This window comes from Phocoena sinus, chromosome 2 (assembly GCF_008692025.1).
Source record: "Phocoena sinus isolate mPhoSin1 chromosome 2, mPhoSin1.pri, whole genome shotgun sequence".
Lineage (NCBI taxonomy): Eukaryota > Metazoa > Chordata > Mammalia > Artiodactyla > Phocoenidae > Phocoena > Phocoena sinus.
Genome location: NC_045764.1, coordinates 14166183 through 14188693, shown reverse-complemented (window position 1 = coordinate 14188693; position 22511 = coordinate 14166183). Strand labels below are relative to the sequence as shown.

The 22511-nt window shown below is 46.2% G+C and overlaps 1 protein-coding gene across 1 annotated transcript in view; it reads right to left on the bottom strand.

Annotated features, from left to right (window-relative positions):
• Positions 1–21650, bottom strand: part of NEBL (nebulette) — a 340919-nt gene extending 319269 nt beyond the window's left edge. Inside the window, exons 1-2 of the mRNA XM_032623434.1 lie at positions 21486–21650; positions 20137–20231 (exon numbers count right to left, since the gene is read on the bottom strand). Coding sequence (XP_032479325.1) covers positions 20137–20231; positions 21486–21554 — 164 coding nt within the window. The 5' untranslated portion in view covers positions 21555–21650. The remainder of the gene's footprint in view (positions 1–20136; positions 20232–21485) is intronic.
• Positions 21651–22511: the final 861 nt, after the last annotated feature.

The window sequence follows — 22511 nt, the reverse complement described above, 5'->3', positions numbered from 1 at the left end:
TACGCCCCAAGATAAGGGCAGACTACTGTATATACAGAAATAAAATGCAAGTCTTCACAGCGTAAAAGTAAGACGCAGGACTGCGTTTATAATACTTGTTAAATGGTGCACAGTGTAATAGGCCACATAGAATAGAACAGGCAAAACAGGAAAAAACAATTCATGACATGTGTTTCAGAAATGTTCCACTGTTTTTAAGAAATGTTTGCTAAAAACTAACTTAATGGAGAGAACAATTCCCCAGTTCAGAAGAGAATACCTGATATTATTAATACCATACAGAAAAATAAATACTCTTTAAAGCAAACACTAAAGTCAAACTTAGAAAGGGAGTCACAATGTAAATGAGCTGAATGTTAACTTTTCCTCTCTGTCTGCTGCACTCCTGGGCCTGCACAGCACCTGTATGTTTAGAAACTCACAATATGAAGCAGAGTATGAAAAAAACCACCACAACTCTCAACACGATTCAGAATGTTAAAGAGACGATGTATGTGCATTTTCCTCAACAATATCATAAAATAAATCTTTAAGATTTTGACCATGAGGATTTTTTTTAATTTTTATTTTTTATTTTAGTTACTTATTTTTTTATTATTTTTGGCTGCGTTGGGTCTTCGTTGATGTACACAGGCTCTTCTCTCTAGTTCCGGCGAGCGGGGGCTGCTCCTCGTTGCAGTGCACAGGCTTCTCGTTGCAGTGGCTTCTCTTGTTGCGGAGCACGGGCTCTAGACAAGAGGGCTTCAGTAGTTATGGTGCGCAGGCTCAGTAGTTGTGACTCACGAGCTCTAGAGCGCAGGCTCAGTAGTTGCGGCACACATGCTCCTCGGCAGATGGGATCTTCCTGGACCAGGGATCAAACCTGTGTCCCCTGCATTGTCAGGTGGATTCTTAACCACCGCGCCACCAGGGAAGTCCCACCATGAGGATTTTTTTAATTGAAGCTTAAAACTAACAGACAGAAAAAAAAAAAAGTAATTTCCCTCTCAACCTCTCGTTCAAAATCTCAGTCCTACAGAAAATCTAAAATAATGTGAAAAGGCATTCCAATCTGAAAAATACACGTCTGGAAAAGAGTGCTTTTGAAACCATAAGTACTGTGCCCATAAAAACTGAACACTTCAGCTTTAAAATTCACACTCAAAACCCAGGTAATCTCTGCATTGCTAAGACTCAAACAATTGCTACACTTGAAAAGAAGACTAGAGCAGTGGAATGGATAGAGCATTTCCCAGTTCTAGAAAGAAGAGAGAGATTGGGCAAGAGATACTTGGAAAAGCAAGTCAGGTGGCCATTCATGCTCCCGGTGATGGAGAGCTGTGCCTTGATCTTTATAAACACTTTTTTTCTTCCTCTCACAATCAATCCCTCTGCACAGACTAACCCCACTACATGCAGACAGGGGTGGATGGGCCCCAGGCCACCTGTCTCTGCTGACTCTCAAAAACCAGATGGGTCACTGCACTATGGTCTCAGGCCAGGCCCAGAAATCCTCTTTGGGGTCAAAGGTTTTTAGAAAAATTAAAAAGGTCCGTCATACATCAAGGCTAAATTTCTGGCCAGTCAAGTGGTAAAAACAGAAAGGACCAGTAGAAACTGTAAAGAAAAAAAAAAAAAAATTAGAGGCATTCCTTTATTTAGGGGAGGAGAAATGACACTAGGACAACTGGAGAAAGGTGGCTTGGTCCTTTTTTTAAGGCCCTAAGAGCTTTCCGTTCGGCCTCTTGTGGAGCAAAAAGCAGCCACGTATAAATAGACAAAGAGTTACGAAAAAATTAACTCAAGACAGAAACATCAACAGGACTTGGGAGGCATTGATAGTTAAGATCTGATTACGAGGAGGAAAAAGGAGGGTGTTTGGGGTTTGTTTTCAAAGTCAGGGGGCGAGGGTAGAGGAGCAGTGCTGTTTTTCAAAATACACATGAACTCACTGGGTGGATAAGATTTCTATCTGGTAATAAAGTTCACCTGGGAGAAGAGGTTAAGCAGAGAGCATGGCTACTGAAAACAAAGCAGGACCCACACAAGCCTTATCACGGGATCCACCTGCCCTGCAGGCCTGGGCCTGTATTTTTCAGGAGCCCAGCACTTACACTTAAATGCCTACGTGACAAAAGTCAGTCTACTCCGCTACCCCTTGAAACACAGATGAAATTCTTCATCACTTAATAAAATAATAAAGGAAGTTTTAAGAAAGAGAAGCCTTCTGAGAAACTTTCATGATCAAATTAATAATTAAATTCTGAAATGGAAATATAAATCCTAAAGTGTAGGAATATTACGATGATAAATCTCCAGACGAGAATCTTTCACACGAACTAAAACATGAAGTCACAGTCAGATTCCCCCCCCCCTTTCTCAAAATAAAATGATAAGGACAGTCATTTTCTATGAAATTTTAAACCATATTTCTTCTGGCCTTTTCCACTGGAAACTGAAATTCATTTCCCTATAAATATTTTAATGCCATTCTCCTGCGAGCAGGAACAATCCATAGAGAACAATTTCATAATTGTTTCACAAGCTTACGAAGCACACAATGTCACAAAGTAAAGGTCCTGGGTGGACGAGAAGAAGGTGATTACACCTTGAAAATAAGAGTGAGGTCTTGAAAATATAGCATCAAATGAAGAAACAGGGCTTCCCTGGTGGCGCAGTGGTTGGGGGTCCGCCTGCCGATGCAGGGGACACGGGTTCGCGCCCCAGTCTGGGAAGATCCCACATGCCGCGGAGTGGCTGGGCCCATGAGCCACGGCCACTGAGCCTGCGCGTCTGAAGCCTGTGCTCTGCAACGGGAGAGGCCATGGCAGTGGGAGGCCCGCGTACCACAAAAAACAAAAAACAAAACAAAAAACAAACCAAAAAAACAAAAAAAAAAATGAAGAAACAGATACTGTGGCCAATGTGTAGTAATTCAAATGCAGATTAAACCCTGTGCCTGCATGGGAGGAAGGGGGGAACACACTCACCATAGATATCATTTATGAAAATCAAGAGTATTGAATACACTTTTTTAAAAAACTCAAAGTTCACTGTGTATATATTTCCCTTCTTCTATACCATCAAAAAAATAAAATAAGGCTAATTTTGCTTTGCTTGACTTCTGTTAGTGAATCTGTTAAGGGCTGAATCCCCTTAAAAAAGACATGTTGAAGCCCTAACCCCCAGGATCTCAGCGTGTGGCCTACGTATAGACAGGGTCTTTACAGAGGGAATCAAGTTAAAGTGCGGTCATTTGGATGGGCCCTAATCCAATACGACCGTTGTCCTTGTAAAAAGGAGAAATTTCGACAGAGACACGTAGGGAAGGTGATGTGAAGAGACAGTGGGAGAAGACAGCCATCTACAAGCCATGGAGAGCGCCCCAGCACAGATCCTTCCCTCACGCCCCTCCACCCCCAAAAAACCAATCCTGTGGACACCTTGATCTCAGATTTCTAGTCTCCACAACTGTGACACAATAAATTCCTGTTATTTAAGCCACCCGTTTGTGGTACTCTGTCCAGCAGGCCTAGTAAACTAATACGGAATCCGTTAAGGACTTTTTATGTTGATCCTCCCAAGCCATCTCTGTACTTGTCTGTATGAGGATTTTGCCAGGAATTAATGCCAAATTTATTGAGCTGTAATTTCTACAATCTGTCTCTTCTTCCCCTCTCTAAACTTGGGATATTTTTCCATCTCCAAAACTCCCAAAGCTCTCTTTTGCAGATAATTTCTCATAGAGAATAGGCAATAATGAGTATAACTGATGCTTAGATGGTATCAACTCTGTCAACTGTTTACACAAATTATCTGATTTATTCCTCACAGTAACCAGAAGAGGTAGTAAGTATTATTATCATCAACTGAGGCACAGCCTCATTTGGCAGATGGGCTGACAAGACATCATTTTACAGATGAGGGACCAGAGGCAAAGCCAGGGGAAGTAACTAACACAGCTGAGCGCCCGAGTCCGTCTCGTAATTCTCCCACCACATCTTCTCTTGTCATCAAGGGCCAGGGCACCATGGTTTCAGTACCAGGAGCTCGCCCACAGGGCCTTCTCAGGACCGTACGATGCCATTCATCTGGGTCTAGAGATTCCAACTTCTTTTATTACCATGAAGAATGCCTTGATGTTTTCTTCCTAACCTTACCCTCCTGGCTTTTACTTTAATTTCTTAATGATGTTTATGGGTCTTTTCTACTTTTAAATATCTTCTTCTTCATTGAAAGGAGGAAAGCTAACTAGGAAGCGAATAATTCTACTTTTTTCTGTGTCATTTTTTTATTATCCCAGCATCTTCCCCAAGCCTCAGTTCACCTTTTTTTTCTAGGAACATAAGTGCTTTCAAAAGTCTTTCGTCGTGAGAATTTTTCACAAGCCACGGCTCATGTCGGCCTTTAGCTTTCCTGACCCTAATCTTACTGTGTGTGCGTTTTTGATTTCTCGGTTTCCCGTCCCTTAAACTGTGTGTCCTACTAATCGGAGCTCGGAAGGCTCCAGGGGGTGGTGCCCTAGGCTGTTTCTTTGTCTTTCGGTTTTTGTCTTAAGAGGTATTCCTCATTTTCTCCCTCACTGGAATAATTAACATGTTTTCTATCAGAACTTTACGTTTCAAAGTCTTCTACCTCATGGAGGCCCCTTTCTTTTTATTCCTTTTTTCGTTTATTCGGTAAATCTTTATGAAAGGCCGATTGTGCGCCAAGGACTGCTCCAGCCCCTGGACACACAGGTGGAACTGAACTCATACATGGCTCCTGCCTCACAGAGTTTCTCATAACCTGGGGCTCCCTGAACACACATGCCCCCTTTGCTTCTCGCACACTGAACAGGTGTCCTGAAGTCTGGGATGTGGTGGGACCAGCCATCCCCCCTTTCACTCCGATGAACTTCAAGGTAGTGAGACTACTTGCTCTAAAATCCTCACAACCACTGCATCTCCAACCCACGCTTCCTCATTTTCCATGTTCAGTCCGAAGCAGCTTGAAAACAATGGAACTGTATACAAAAGCAAAGCGAAAAATCAACTGACATTCTCTTTTAAACTTGCAGCCGCTGTCTCGGTAAAGCCACCCTTTATACGGCATCCAGCCTCTGTGCCACAGTGTAAGTATGTGGAGAAACCACTAGTTATCTTTTCCATCCACGTATGTGGCCCTGGTCTGCCCTGAGTTGGTTTCTTCTTCATTTTCACCCTCTTCCAAATGTTCTCCATCACTTGTTCCCCTTCTGGTTTCTTTCCTTCTATACGTGGACCCGCCTATGAGATCTGTTTCTTCTTTAGCACCGCAAAGCCTCTCCGCCAGCAGGGTTTACTGATCAGCCTGTCCTGTCCCCACCACGCACTGGTCGTATCTCTGGACCCTATGAATCATCGTTTGTGTCTATGCTTCGGTACAGGTGGGCAAGACCATCAATATTCCGCTGCTGGTATCTTCTGAGGATTACTTGATCCTTCCTCCATCCTCCACTCAGGTACTTCTTTTTTTTTTTTTTCTCTTTATCTTGTTCAACAGACTTTATTGTGAAGACTGAAAACTGTTTCATAGTTGTCTTTACATCCCTCAGAATCTTGTATATGATTGCCTTGCATTTGATCTGAGTTCCACAAATATTTGTTTAGTTGAATTACCCAAGCTTACTGTGAGGCCCCATGTTTACATTCTTTAGATGAAAACCCCCCAGAAAACCTAAAGCAACAGTAATAAACACTGAACTGAATACAGATTCTTTACCCTCAAACAGAATACAAGGCAAGGGGGTGTCACCAAAGTGTAAATTTAACTTCTACAGAGTCTGCCCTTAGAGTGAATACCATACATAGCATCCCAGCACCATTTTCTCACTGGAGCTTTCCCCATCCCTCCCCTCTTGGTCAAAGTAGAAAGACATTTGGACATGGTGAGTGGGTAACGCAACACAGATCTGGATGTGTTTGATTCTAGAAATAAGTCACAAATGTAGGCAAAGTTTTATCTGAAGAGACATGGAAAGAAAAAAAACAATAGTTTCTACATACTGAGAACTTGTAGGTACAAGGTGCTGTGCTGAATTCTCTATAAATAATGAGCTCTACTATCACTGCCTCCGATTTACAGATAAGGACAGATGAGGAAACTGTGACAAAGAACTCTTGAGTAACTCTCCCCAGCTAGTGAATGGCAGGGTTGGGATCTGACATTAGGCCATCTGGCTCCAGAGTCATTACTCTCTGTGCTGTGCTACCTCTTCAAAATGATTGCTAACCTTTCCCCTTCTTTTCAATTTTTTATTTGTATACAATCTGTAAAGGTTATTTTCCATTTACACTTACCACAAAATATTAGCTATATTCCTCATGTTGTACAGTACATGCTTGAGCCTATCTTACCCCCAGGAGTTTGTACACTCGGGTCCCTCTTTTATGTTCCCACCTGTTTTCTCTTAGGGAATTAATTTTTAAATCCTGAGTAGCACTCTCTCCTGACCCACCAGTCTGCACCAGAGAAAGACGCCAGCATTAGGAGGCTTACTCTCAAATAAAGGACGGCTGTGTCCTGTTCAGCATAAATGTGCTTTTAAAGCCAACCCACACATGTTTATTCAGTGGCTCTCACATACCCATCACTGCAGAAAGAGAAAACAAACTGCTTTTCTTTCAGCATCTATCAAACTGCCATTATACGGGACACTTCCTGGCCAGCAGCCCCCATGTACAAATTATAGGTACTTTCACTGACCGCTCAGCCCCTCGGGTACGTATGACACAAGAGGCACACAAATAAACCAGCTTCCTCACTCCTGGCCAATTAAACCTGACATTACGTAACTACCATATAAAAGATAAAGATCACAGAGGCAAACCCTCTAAATAGGATTTTCCTTGTTTAGCAGCCTCTGAGGAAGAACTGTTCTAATACGGTGTTTCTATTCCTGACAGGAATAACCCTTAATTACTATGTGCCTTAAGCGTCTAGACATTTTAAAATAGAATCTGACTTAATGTTAAGAAAATCAGGGACCTCCTTGGTGGCTCAGTGGTTAAGAATCCACCTGCCAATGCAGGGAACACAGGTTCAAGCCCTGGTCCAGGAGGATCCCATATGCCACAGAGCAACTAAGCCCATGCGCCACAACTACTGAGCCTGCGCTCTAGAGCCCACGAGCCACAACTATTGAGCCCGTGTGCCACAACTACGGGGGCCCGCGCGCCTAGAGCCTGTGCTCTGCAACGGGGGAAGTGATCGCGATGAGAAGCCTGTGCACCGCAACGAAGAGGAGCCCCCACTCACCGCAACTGGAGAAGGCCCGCGCACAGCAACGAAGACCCAACACAGCCAACAATAAATTAATTAATTAATTTTTAAAAAAAGAAAATCAGAAAACTACGTCAGTGACAACAGAGAAGACTTCAGCGCAGTGAGAGAGAGCGCATGCTCGCTCTGGCACGGGGGATGGGGAAGGTAGGAGGAGGAAGCACAGATCCTGCTGAGTTGGTTTTGAAGTTCTGGAAATCTGGGAGAAAAGACAGGATTGAAGGAAGTCACTAAAGAAAATTAAATTCTTCCGGAAGAGAATGTAAGGACTTTTCATTTCTCAGGGATTAATGCATTAATCCCTGATTACATTTGTTTCAGGAAATAAATAAATCATACTTATTTCTGGGAAAAAAATATATGGATAGGCAAGGGAATGGCTACATGGCCTGATGTCTAAAACACAGGAGTTTGTCCTGAGACTTTTGAAAAACACAGTTGTAACAAAGTGGTTTTACCTACTCCCTCCGTAGACAACATTACTCTTGTCATCCTTTGTTTGGCTGCATGGCAGTGACCCATAATCTAGCTATAAATGTCAATATTTCACTTATCAGAGGAAGTGGTAGCTATCGTTCATGCGTATTGTCAGCCCAAGCATGGCCAGCTCCACTGGGATCACCAGTGGAGGAACAGAAAGAAAGTCTGTCCCTTCCTGTTGAGCCTGCTCTCTCAGTGAGGGATGCCTGAGGCTGAGCTGTACAGCTCGGCCAGCCAAAGGTGCTCGCTGCACCCCCAAGAGAGCTGCTGGGCAGTGGGCTCTATGGGGGGACACTCACCAAGCACATGGTAGGTGCCAAGGTGTACAAAGGTGATTGGGACCGTTCCTGCCCTCAAGAATGTAATCTGCTGATAGGGGAGACTTGCTTATTTAAACAAAAAACAATCTAGAGAGTTATATCAAGGATCCTTCCATAAATAGGTCCTCCCACCCACCTCCTGTGTGCAGGCTGTCAACCATTTATATGTCTCACCCAACTTCTACTGATTGACAACATAGACATCGTGGGTTTAGATGGTCATTCTTGTCATAATGGGATAGGAAGGTTCATGATACGAAAGGGAGGCGCTGTCTCGACGATGCAAACAAGACATCTGAAGAGGACGGTGAGAAGCTAGCCTGTTGTATAATCATGAATTTGACTAGCTTTAGTCCCTGGTTCCTGCAACATACTCTAAATAGTTGGAATTTCCCTAGTAACTGGAAATATCTTTGATATTCATGAGCCCCAGGGTCCATACCTGAGTTGTGCTAACAAGATGCTCAGGGTGGGGCTGGCCACTCCAGAAATCACGGGATTAGAGGGTTGGAGCTTTGAGTCCGGTGAGATAAGTGGACCTCCTCTAGGGAGGGGAGAGGGGATGGAGTCTGAATAATCTCAGAGTCATCACACCTGCACAATGAAACCCCACTAAAGACTCTGGACACCAAAGCTCCAGATTTGGTGGAAATTCCTGGTTTGTGACTGCATGGACATGTTGGGAGGGAGAGAGACAGACCCCTCCTGACTCCACAGGGTGAGGGCAGGGAAGCTCCATGTCCAGGACCCTCCCAGACCTGGTCCTATGTGTCTCCTCACTTGACTGGTCCTGCCTTATGTCCTGTATGATAAAACAATAATATTAAGTATAGGACTTTCCTGAGTTCTGTGAGCCGTTCTAGGAAACTGTCAAATCTGAAGGGGTTGTGGGACCCCCTCCCCAAATCTGTAGCTAGTTGGTCAGAAGTGTGGTTGTCCTGGGGACACCTGAACTTGCAGTTGGATCTGAAGCAAGGGCTGTCTTGCTGGGGACTGCACCCTTCACTCATGGAGTGGTTACTGTCAGAACTGCACTGCAGCACTGCAACCCCCATTCTCAATTCCTGAAACACAAGCCAGAAATAATCCCTTTACAAGCAAAGCTCAGCTGACTTGACTTCCCCACCCTCAACCCAGCTCCAACCTCAGGCTAAGAAGAACTTCCATGGTCCAATCTCAGCAGGAAACCACCTTGAATGGGAAGACAAACACAGTTCTAGTACAAGGCAGGCTTTTTGATTAAGTGATATAACTGAAATATAAAAACTACAATGGGCGCACAGAGAAAGAGTCCAGTAATTGACTGAGAGATTCAGAACGGCTTCACAAAGGTTGACATGGCTGTGTGCCTTAAAGATGAAAGCAATTTTAAAACAAAGGAGGATAGGGTGGCTTAAGAACAGTGTAAGGAAAGGGTGAAGTCACTGTGTCAAGTTTAATAACAATGAATATCCGATCTAACTTTTATTACCTCCTTACTGTGGCTAAAGTTATTATTTTGACATTCCAGTGAATCCTTAATCCTATGAGGCAGAGTCTATTATGATACCCATTTTACAGGTGAAGCTACTGAGACTTCGGTTAGGAAACCTGATGAAGGCATCAGAGCTGGCAGTCCAGTGTGGCTGGAGAGGAGGGTGAAAGGAAGTGGATAAAGTATGAAAAGCCCTATCTATCAGAAACCCAATTTTTTTCTTCTGTAGGCACTGGGGAGCCATCAGAGGTGTGTGCATAAGGGAATAATATGACCAGGACTGTGGTTTCAAAAGATAAACTGCAGTGGCAGGAAAAGCATTCACAAAGACAAAGACTAGAAGAGGGAGACCAGGTAGAGGATGATGGTCAGATCACTGGGCAAACAGGATGAGAGCCGGAAGCAGGGTGAGGACAGAGGGAATGAACACGTGGGGATGGGGAAGGAGGACAAAGACGTCTAGAAGATGACAGAGATACACAGGGCTCTGGGTGGATGGTCGGAAGAGCAGCCAGGAGGAGATGGGGCAGGCATCCAAACAGACCATCAAAAATACATCTGGGGGGACCTCCCTGGCGGCCCAGCGGTTAGGACTTCGCCTTCCAGTGCTAGGGGTTGCAGGTTCGATCCCTGGTCAGGGAGCTAAGATCCCACATGCCTCGCAGCCAAAAAACCAGAACATAAAGCGGAAGCAATATTGTAACAAATTCAATAAAGCCTTTTTAAAAAAAAAAAAATACATCTGGGGACCTCACTGGTGGTCCAGTGATAAAGAATCCACCTTCCAATGCAGGGGACACGGGTTCGATCTCTGGTTGGGGAACTAAGATCCCACATGCTGCTGGGCAACTAAGCCCGAGTGCCACAACTACCGAGCTCACCCACCTCAACTAGAGCCTGCATGCCGCAAACTACAGAGCCCACACGCCCTGGAGCCCGTGTGCCACACCTAGAGAGAGAAAACCCGCACGCCACAACTAGAGAGAATTCTGCACGCTGCAATGACGAGCCCACAATGCAATGAAAGATCCCACGTGCTGCAACTAAGACCCGATGCAGCCAAAAAAATAAAGAAAATAAATGAATACACATACATCTGTTTATATGTCTTTCTGTACTGATGTGTGCGTTTACTGCACCGTTCCTTTTTTTTTTCCACACCTTTATTAGAATATAATTGCTTTACAATGGTGTGTTAGTTTCTGCTTTACAACAAAGTGAATCAGCTCTACATACACATATATCCTCATATCTCCTCCCTCTTGCGTCTCCCTCCCACCCTCCCTATCCCACCCCTCTAGGTGGTCACAAAGCACTGAGGTGAGCTCCCTGTGCTATGCAGCTGCTTCCCACTAGCTATCTATTTTATATTTGGTAGTGTATATAAGTCCCTGCCACTCTCACTTTGTCCCAGCTTACCCTTCCCCCTCCCCGTATCCTCAAGTCCATTCTCTACATCTGCGTCTTTATTCCTGTCCTGCCCCAGGTTCTTCAGAACCTTTCCTTTTTTTTAGATTCCATATACATGTGTTAGCATATGGTATTTGTTTTTCTCTTTCTGACTTACTTCACTCTATATGACAGTCTCTAGGTCCATCCACCTCACTACAGATAACTCAGTTTCGTTTCTTTTTATTGGCTGAGTAATATTCCACTGTATATATGTGCCACACTATTCTTGATGCTCCCGTGTGCTGCCTGAATTTGGTGGAGTTCACACTCTTGATGCAACAACAGATAATGAAGTCAGATTTCAAGACGGAATTCAATGTTGGCGGGCAACCATTTAACTCCACATCTCACATCTCTGGCCCTAGGCTGCACACAGCCATTCCACGCCTCCGTGCTCTCTGTGTGGTTGACCGGCGCCCGCTCTGGATTGATAACGAGCATCAGAGGAGCCCATCAAGGGTTTTTGTCTAAATGACTTTTTAGACTGCCGAGCTGAAGCAGAAGTATACCAGGCCACCACCGGTCTACAAATAGGTCTGAGGCTGTTCAAGCGTACACACATCAGACTAAGTTTTCTTCTAGTTCCTCCTAGGATTTGACGGGAATGAGTCGACAGAGTGTAGAAAAGTAAACAGAAGCTGAACACAACGTGACTCCCTCAAGGACTCCACTGAGAAAAACACACAGCTGACCACAGATAAAATTAATGCTGGGCTTCCAGTGCTGGAATAAACAACCCTTGCCATTCAAACCTGCTCCTTCCCACAATTTCCTGTTTTCTGGTTATGTCCGTGCCCTACGTCTAGCTTTGACGAGAGAGGCTGTGGAACCGTTTGATTCATCAGCAGGACTTTAGAATCAATAATCATCCTTCTACCAAGTCCTCAAAATGTTCTGGGCACTTAGCTCATAAATATTATTCTAGCTCCCACTTCCCACACTGCAAAAAGCCTAGCTCTTCCTAACAATGCTGACTAGAGGAGAACGAAACAGAAAGGAAAAGAAAAGAAATTCGACTTCCCGTTCCTCTGGAGACGGAGCTTTGAGGGGGCCCTGAAGCTCTGGAGGACAAGGGTGTCGTGTGTGGGTATGTCTGCTTTTCTCTCACTCCTGACATTCCCAGGAACCACTCATCCTTTAAAGCACGCATCTGAAAACGTTTAAAGAAGACATACCAAAATGCACTCTTACACACGCCCCTGACACATAATCAATACCCTTTTAATCACACACATCTGTATCTTGCATTAACCTTGCATCTCACCATAATTTAGGAGATATTGCTGTGCTTCATCTCCACATGTTTTCTAATCTGACATCACTCTGTAACAGACAGATCATCATAAAGAGACGGAAACATTTTCAAATGTGGCGGAACTCAGGACATGATTTGTAAATACGGTCTTCTACAATTTCAAAGGGTACTAAAATTCATTCGATGTCATCAATGGTTCTATTAGGTAGCTGAGAATCAGATCATTTTGCATATACACTGGAACCTTTTTATTTGGTTCAAATAAAGTGTCTCCTTCCCTCACTTTCAATCATCCAGTTTCAAAAAAACAAAAAACAACTGTCATCCTCCCACATCAGATCTGTGTGCAAAAGGTCTAATTTTTTCTAGGCAGTACGTAAACCAAGAAGTCAGATAAGGCAGATTATAACTGACGCAAACTAGAAACCCTAGGTATCACAATATCATCCCATAGAAACGGTTGCCTGTAACATTTTCTCCTCTCTTTAAGGGGGCGATATGAGACAACAGCTTTCAATTTATTATAAATAAGGGAGGGGACTAACATTTGGGTACTAATAGGTGTCATTTGATGTGCTGAGGCTTATTAATATTTCCCCCTTTTCATTTCTATAAAGTTCCTCTTAGATAGAAATTATCCCATTTTACAGATTATAATTAAACTCAAAAGAAACTAAATGAGTATCCATGAAGAATCTTTTAGAAAGGTATCATATCTTGAAACCAAGCCTGTAAGGAGTGAAAGGAAATTCCACCACATTCACTTTGTTTGTATTTATTTATTGGCTGTGTTGGGTCTTTGTTGCTGCACACAGGCTTTCTCTAGTTGCGGCGAGCGGGGGCTACTCTTCGTTGCAGTGCACAGGCTCCTCATTGTGGTGGCTTCTCTTGTTGTGGAGCACGGGTTCTAGGCGTGCGGGCTTCCGTGGCTGTGGCACACGGGCTCAGTAGCTGTGGCACACGGGCTCAGTAGCTGTGGCACACGGGCTCAGTAGTTGTGGTTTGCGGGCCCTAGAGCGCAGGCTCAGTAGTTGTGGCGCACGGGCTTTGTTGCTCCACAGCATGTGGGATCTTCCCGGACCAGGGCTCGAACCCGTGTCTCCTGCATTGGCAAGCGGATTCTTAAACACTGCGCCACCAGGGAAGCCCACCACATTCGCTCTGGATTGGCAAAGGCAAGCCTACCCCTTTGGTGGGAAGACTTTACCCCTTGGTATTCAGACCTGGTGAAGCTAGGCCCCCAGACCACCATTCAGGCTCCACAAGGCCTATTCTCAAGCCAGCTCCTCTAGATGCCCAGCCTCAGAAGGAACTCAGCTGAACCACATCCTGAACTGGGGGGCGGGGGCGGGGGCGGAGGCAGGGGCCACACTCCGAGCTGCAGCATAACCATCACATTCCCTGACGCAGCTAATCTCTATTGCGCGCTGACTGCCAGGCTCTGCGGAGACGGGGTGAGCAAGACGGACGCCCTCAGAGCCACCCTACACCGGAAGAGGGTGCAGACAGGTAGGCTCGTGGTTCCTTTATAGGATGGTGAGGGCTCTGAGGGCTGAGCTGAGTCCTGAGGGACGGCCAGCGTGGGGTAGGGTGTGGCTGGCACAAACAGAGAGAGTGAAAGCAGTGGCTATCTGAATTCATGGACTCTCAGCATAGCGTTGTACACGCCGGCGGCTTCCAATGCTCTGTGATGTGTGGGGCGTTAAGAATACGGAACTGGGGCTTCCCTGGTGGCACCGCGGTTGAGAGTCCGCCTGCCGATGCAGGGGACACGGGTTCGTGCCCCGGTCCGGGAGGATCCCCTATGCCGCGGAGCGGCTGGGCCCGTGAGCCATGGCCGCTGAGCCTGCGCGTCCGGAGCCTGTGCTCCGCCACGGGAGAGGCCACAACAGTGACAGGCCCGCGTATCGCAAAAAAAAAAGAATACGGAACTAAGCTAGTGTTTCTCAAACTTTCTTTGACCATATCTTCCAGCAAAAATATGTTTTACATCATGATGCAGTACACACGTTACACATATAACTAGGAAAAGAACATTTGCCAAAACAATACTCTTCCCACTACTCAAACCCATTCTGATATTGTCTCTCTTCTTTCTGTCTCTCGTTTTCTGTAAGTTCTAGATAAAACCCTCGAATGGGTGGCAACCCATAGTGTGAAAAATACTGGTATAAACCTTTTAATAGGCATGACTGTCATTTCTTTGATATATAGTTGACCCTTGAACAACATGGGTTTGAACTGTGATGCACGGATTTTTTTCAATAAATACACTACAGTACAACCCGATGCCTGGTTGCTTGAATCCGAGGATGCGGAACCACAGATGCGGAGAGGGCCGACCGTGGACTTGAGCAGCCTCGGATTTTGGTATCCGAGGGACGGTCCTGAAACCAATCCTTCATGGATACTGAGGAACTTCTTCTTCTGCCTTCTACCCTCCTTTTCTTCCTTCACTCCTCAAAAAACTACCGCCGAAGAAATAAGAACACTACAGTTTCCTGAAGGTCTGTTATGTGCCAGAAACTGGGCTGGAACCTTGACACGCGCCCTGTCTCATTCATCCTCACACAGCCCTGCGGATTAAGCATTACTATTCCCATTTTACAGATGAAAAAGCCGAAGCTCAGTGATCAGGAGACTCGTTCAGTAGACCGTGACGGAGCCAGGATTCGAATCCAGTTCTGTCTTGCTTCAAATCTCCAATCACCCTACTGTGTCTTTCATGAAAAGTTCTTAAGTAATTAAAGCTAACGTAATAGCAAGAATTTCCTAAGTCCCCTTGAGATAACTCAAGTCCTTGGAGTGTTATGGAACCAGGTTTGGGAGGCCTCGGCAGAGATAAGGGAACTATGAGGTGGAAAATATCGCGGGTTTAAATTTCATTTCCTTCCATGTCCTCTGAGTACCCCTTAGTAAAGACACTTGTGGCGAGTCACCAACAGAAATGGTAAGTGAGAGCTACTGGGGGGCTGGCCTAGACAATCCCCCTCAAGGCAGGCAGGCTGAACAGAGCTGCCCGTTCTGAGTGGCTCATACCAGGAGCACCTTGCCCGGCATCTTCCAGGCTGTAGATAGTCCATACATATTCACAAAACGGAACGCTAACACAGGCAGAGCGAAAGTAAACACGGAGCATGGCTCCTGCTGGTTTATTTTTAAATTGGTCCAAAATTACGTTAAACGAAACTATCTGTTGAGAAGGACGTGTCTTTGGAAGGATAACTAAACGTATTTACAGCACAGACACTTGTGTTCTTTCAGCCCCCTAACTGAAGATACATTTGACACAGATACAAGGGATATTTAACGTGAGCAGGTCAGGACAAATGTTCAACTCCCCCAAAAACTCTCTGCAAAAGTGACGACTTGGGGAAATTACTGGTAAGGCTCCGCGAAGCGACTGCATCATAAACTGATCCGTCCCCTGACTTAAAATAACGGGATGTTTGGCGACAGTACGTTAACTGGCCAGTCATTGGCACTGCTACTTCTAAGTGATGATAGTGCTCAGAATACTTTAAGAACTGATGTATTTTCTACAAACACATAATAAATGCAACTGTGACACCTACAATAAGTTAAATTATTTATTTGACAAATGGCCTTTAGGGTTTATATTCTTTGTGGGGCTTGCTGGGTAGCAATACATTTATCGTTTAACTTGGCATACCAACTCACATACAAATATATGAGCCGTTTTTTGTCTAATCAGCTAGTGTTATTTTCCCAGCACCTCTTAGCAATAAAAATATTGCCAAGTCCTCTTTTCTTTGCAAGTTCCACGATGGGAAAAAAATCCTGAACGTGCAAAAGAATCCACTGCCTGCTGATGAAACGTAAAGGCTTATGAAAACATGGCATGTCCTCAAGTAGATCAGTTTGTTTTTAAATGTTTTAGTAGGGTACACTGATGCATTAGGAACTAAATGTGTATTACGCCTAATCTCACACCTAGCGTGTACTATATACTTTGATCATTCTATCAAAAGATCAAAATTTAAATATTAGGTAAATTATATTTTATACATGTTCTCCTTTGCATGAAGTCAAACAGGAAACTTGTTTCTTCTCTAAACACACAAGAATATAAACAAGCAACATATTTAGACCGAAGAAAATACTCACTACTTCATTCCATTAAAAAAAAATGCCCCTGGGTATCAATTAAAATAAAAAGCTTTTATGTTTTCTTAAAACAATCCTAAATGTCTGCTTGTGTTTTCAAATATTTTCATCGTATTTTAATATTTATTTTAAAGTTTCTTAAGTTAATTACATGTTATTTTTACAAGAAATGCTACTTACTCTTCCTGAAAGCTCTAAGAGGTTATGTAAAACAACAGAAATGACAGCAGAAATTAAAGAACTGATATTGAATCTCCAATAATCAGAAGTTGCCATTTTCATAACAACTGAATGTAAAGTATGAACCTTAATTGGATCCTGGATTTTTTTAAAAAAAGCTATAAGAGACATCCTTAGGACAATGAGGGAGACGTGAATATGGACCAGATTTTAGAAGTTATTATGAAATTTTTGTTAACTTTCTGAAGTGTGATATTGGCTCTGTGATTCTTTAAGAAAATTATTCTTAGTACGTGCATAAGGTCCTTTTTTTTTTTTTTTTTTTTTTTTTGCGGTAAACGGGCCTCTCACTGCTGTGGCCTCTCCCGTTGCGGAGCACAGGCTCCGGACGCTCAGGCTCAGCGGCCATGGCTCACGGGCCCAGCCGCTCCGCGGCATGTGGAATCTTCCCGGACCGGGGCACGAACCCGTGTCCCCTGCATCGGCAGGCGGACTCTCAACCACTGCGCCACCAGGGAAGCCCCATAAGGTCCTTTTTAAGAATGAAATATCTTGATGCGTGAAACCAGCTTGATGCCTGAAACTAACAAATGGTCCAAAAATAATAAATATATCTGTACATATACTAGATAAAAACATGAAGCAAAGGCTGCAAAATGCTAATAAGAGTTACATCTCAGTGGAGGATATACAGACGTTCATTGCATTATTCTTTTAACCATTTTGTATATGAAAATTTTCACAATAAAAAGTTGCAGTGGGGGAAGAATAGTCGTTTTCATTTAAGCACGTATGTGTATCCACTCCTGAGCCAAACTAGGGGCAGATAAAATATTCCTTTATATGGACACAGGATGTTTCATTTTCCAGTAGCAGTATACTTCAGAGAATCAATTTTCCACCACTGACCCAGAGAAATTATGGCAGCCCTTCTGGCCAAGATCACAGGGAACAGCTGATTGACACACACCACCTGATTTAGAGCAGAGGCATCAGGATCCCCAAAGGGTAATCCATGCTGACCAGTGAATTTACATGCCAGCCTGTGCCCTTGGAAAACTAAGGGTGGAGAATAGGGGCCTTCCAGCATGGAACCTTTACAGCAGACAGAACCTGCAACTTTGCTAGGCTCGTTTTCTGGGAGACAGCGTATCAAGCTGTGACATGAACGTAAAGCTAAATTAAACATCTAAACCATCGATTCTACTCATTCACCCACTAAAGATGGATTTCTGTCTTACCTTGTCTCTCTGCTCCATAAAGTGGACCACCAGGTTCAACATTCAGCAAAAAAAAATCTGAGATGCTACTCCCAAAACTCAACTTAAACCTAATAACAAAGCACTAGAATTGTGTAAGAAATTTTAGAGAGAAAACCTGTAAGCATTCCCTTTAGATATAATGGAAGTATTAAAAAATAAGACTCAGACCTATGAAACAACATAGCAGGATGTTTCTCATCTACAAACAGAGGTTTTTTTGTTTTGGGGTCCAAATCTCAACAGTTCTGGGCACTAGTTCACTACGAAGTCAGAGGGCCAACCAGCCGGCCATGACTTGCCGCAGAATCTGATATTCTTTTTTAACTGGAGCGAACTGAAACTCAGCAGTAAGCATTGAACTTTCAAGTGGCCTGATGCAATCAAAGACTCCACTTCAGTTACACTTCTTTTTTCTGTCCTTTTATTTTTATCATCTCTTTTTCTCCCTCATTCAATGCTTTATCTATATGTGTGTGTCTTGTGTGTGTGTGTATATATATACATATGTTTGTGTGTGCGTGTAGATATACATACACATAAACACATTATGCATACATATACACATATACATATATATTTGTTGCTGTCTTCTCCTTTTCTTTTTCCTGTCTTTCCTCTTCCTGTCTTTCCTCTTCCCCTCCCAATTCCTCCAGAACCACCCAAAGGCATTGGTAAAACCCAGTTAAACTTCAGGCTGTGAAGCTATAAGGAATCCTGACGTGGCCCATGAAGCCTGATGGAATCAGGCCACAGGCTAGAAGAGTTACGGGAAGAATGGTTCACTTTCCTTTAACCGAAGAACAATCATCCTGTTTATGGGTTGTCAGGGCCCTTTCCCTTCTAGGGACAGCTACCTACCTTTGATCTTTAACCAGCTCACTACACCTCTCTTTAAGAGAAGCAGGCGACCACGACACTGGGATCTCACTTATTGCTTCATGTTATTCTAGTAAGAGGCATGATACAGGAGAGCTGAAAACATCAATGGTTTGGGGCTACCTGTGGACTTCACTTATCCAAATCGTGGATTCTGTTCAGTGCCACCATTTTCTGATTTCTTGAAAAGTTTCTGGTGTATTTGCAAGCACTAAGTTAGGACCGAAGGAAATACAAAGAGATTTTTTTTTTTTTAGGTTATTCATCAGAGAGGTATGAGCGCATTACATTCGTTTACCAACAATTCACCGTCTATGAAAACTCACTCCCATGAGTGAAGCATGAATTAACCATGGGCCCTCCATCTCCAGGAGACCTGAATAAACCTGTTTCCAAAACTCCAGGGAGAATGAATCTCTGGCAATGCTCCAGCCAGAAGGCGAGGGATCCTCTGCCACCTCCAGGCTGGAGAAGCCCCCACAAGGGAACCAGGAAGAAGACGGCTTAGCAGTCAGTGCCAAGAGCCCACCGCTGAAAATAATCTGGGTGGAGGGATGCTCAAAGAGTGGAGAAACACATGCCGAGGGCGGCAAGGTAGCCATTTGGAAGCACCGAACAATGTTTACAGTTTGCAGGCTCTAGGAGCGATCTGAGCCCCTTACCGAGGCTTATCCTCTCAATGCCTCAATTTCTTCATCTGACAAATGGGGAAAATAATAGTACTCCTCAAAGTCACAGGGTCTGTAATGATTAAATGAGTCAGTAATGCACACAGTACTTAGAACAGGGCCTGGCACATGGTAAGCACTGCATAAATGCTACCTAATCGCTAGTATTATAGGCTGGAAGCATGCCAATGGAAAAGCCTACTAAAGAAAACTTACCTTCTTTAATCCCCACCAAGAGATCTACTACTAACCAGCTGGAAATACCCAGGTCTCAATTCTTTGATTCCCTTTTTAAGCTCCAGCATCTCTGGAGTGGTCTCAGCTAAGGCCAAAGGAGCGAGACTCCTTTCTCTAAGCAACGAGGTTCGGGCAGAAAATGCAGTATGGCAACATATGATAAAAATGGAAACTGACATATGAATAAAATGCCAATCTATCTGACATGCATTTCAGAGCCCAGGTGTTCTCAGTGTGTAAGTTCTGCAGCTTCTAACAAATGTCCCTAACTCTGCAACACTGTGAACCTCAAGAACCAACCTTCTGGTTGAAGACACACACAAATCACCCTGCACATTAGAAAGACATAAATGCAATGAACTTCAACAAACTACATGGCCCCAAAGTATGTGGCATAAACAGGTAATTGGCCACTGCCACACCTGGGTGACACAGCAAGTCAATTCTTCAGAACAGGCAAATCCACTCACTTCCATATTCTGGGGCTGTGCCACACCTGGCACACTATGTTGACAATACTTACGCATTACAATAGGGCTTCTTTTCATAGCCTTTGTAGTTGTTCATGTTCAGAGCCATCTTGCAGACTTCACAATGGAAACATCCTTTATGCCAATACTGAAAAAATAAATATTTAAAATTATAGTACAATGCCAGTTCTTTCCAGGATGGGTACAGAAAGGAGACATTTTTTTTTTTAGTGCATCACAAGTCCCCGTATCTGAAAATACTACAACAAAATGACTGTAGGTACCAGTGGATGTTTGCTGACTTTCAGTTAAGTAAACAAAGAAGCCAGTTATTAAAATGGAGTTTTAAATGACTCTCCACCATAACGTACAGACTCAGATGAAAGAAATGTCACGGGCTCTACCCGTATTACACTTCTATGAGCAGCCAAAGAGGAATTCTGCGCTTGGTTAATGGAGAAATGGAGCCTGTGAAGTGGCCTCAAAAGGAAACCGAATCCAGTTCAAAGTGCCTAAACAACACTGTTTGTAACATCTCGATAAACATGTGCTCACCGGAAATCAGGCAACCCGAGGTGGCCGGAGGGGCACTATGTTAAGTACCCCCGGCCCCCCCATCCCTGTCCAGCTTCTACTAAATTGCGGAAAAGGCGGACTCTGTCTGGGATGGCTATAGGGATGACGGCGTGCTCTTATGAGGCATTTGTATGACCACACGCAAATTTCACAGGGACCGCCTCCGGCTGGGTTCAACTGTCAGTCGCTCAGGCTAGCGCCAGGGTCTGTCTCCCAGGCTGCTCAACTCCATCCACGCCCGGGAAGGGCAGGGAAGCAGGGCTGCAGGGGCCGGTCTAGAGCCACTTCCTCTGGAATTCCCCAAGCGGGTGGATTAGCCCCCAGTGGGTCTGGCTCGCCGCGCTCAGCCCGGGCTCTCCGGCGGGGCTTATTCTTAGCAATGCGGCAGCGGCCGCCCCACGACATGTTAATTACTATCTGCCTCTCCACCTCGCCGCCCTCACGCGAGGCGCTGGGGCGGGGGTGAGGTGGCGATCCGGGCGGATCCCTGAGGTGGGCGTGCGGGGCAGTGAGGGGTCGCAGCGGAGGTGGGAGGCGCGCGGTTGGCCGAACTGCCCCTGGGGGCCCAGCCCGGGCCGCGCACCTCCAGGCGCCCTCCGCAGCCGCTCTGCCGCCGCCCGCACCCCGACAAAAGCCTCTCCCGGTTCCAACATCACGATCGCCAAGCGTGCTCTCTGGCCCTCCTGCGGGCGTCTTGCTTCGCGTGCCCTCAGCCGGGGGCCAAGACACACAGACGCGCACACACACGCACAGACCCACTCTTCTCTTTCCATCCCAGATGCCAAAACTTCTCCGAGCAGGTGCAGCCCGGCGCCTCCTCGCTCACCTTATCCAGGCAGTTGACTTTCTCCGTGGGATACACGACTTTCCCGCAGCGGGCGCACTGGGGGTTCATTGTCGCGGTTCCCGGGGGCGGCGGCTGGGCGGAAGCGACGACGGCTGGGGGCTCCGAGGAGCCGCTGTGACATCCCCCAGCGAGCCCCGCACCGCCTCCGGGCAGGCGGGAGGGCGGCGCGGGCCGGGCGCCGGGGTCTGGCGTCGGCGCGGGGCCCGGGACGAGCGGGCCGCGCGGCGCGTGGGGAGGCGGCGGGGGCGCGGGTGGGTTCGCGGCGGGGCCTGGCGCCGGGGGACGGCGGCGCTCTCGGGCTCGGCTCCGGCTCGGGCTCCGAGCCGCTCTCTCTGCGTCGCTAGCGCTCCAGGTACCGGTGACTCACACAGGCACTCGCTCCCGCCCCTCGCGCTCACTCGCTCCCCCGCCTCGCCGCCGCGGCGCAGGCCAAACCCACCGGCGCGCCCCGACCAAAGTGACAGGGAACGAGCACGTTGGGCCCCGGGGAGGGCGGGCGAAGAGGGGGAAGGGGGAGGGCAGACACAAGGAAAGCTCCGCAGACCGCGCGGGCTGCGACCCGGAGGCCTGTAAGGGAGCCTCACGCCGCTGCCGCAGCGGGGGCGGCCAGGTGGGCGGCGGCGGCGGCGGGGGGAGGGAGCGGTGGGGGTGAGAGGACGCGGAGCTGGAAGGGCTCAAACCCGCGCCCTCACTGCCGCCCTTCCTCCTGTCTCCTGCGCCGGCTGGTGCAGCCCCCCTCCCAGGCAGACTGACATTCTCGGCACCCAAAGGTTGCGCGGGGAGCGCGGGGCGGGGGTGCTCCCGCCCTCCTCCTCCCGGACCCCGGGTCGCAGGCAGCGGCGCACCAACGCCTGCGCAGCGCCCAGTCCCCGGGCGGAGGCTGGTCCGGGCGCGCGCAGCGACGCGCTGGGGCCTGGGAGCCTGGAGACACGCGGGGAACCCGGAGACTCACGTACCTGCGGCGCCCCCGGCTGTGCCGCGCCGCTCCCACGGGCCTCCTCCCAG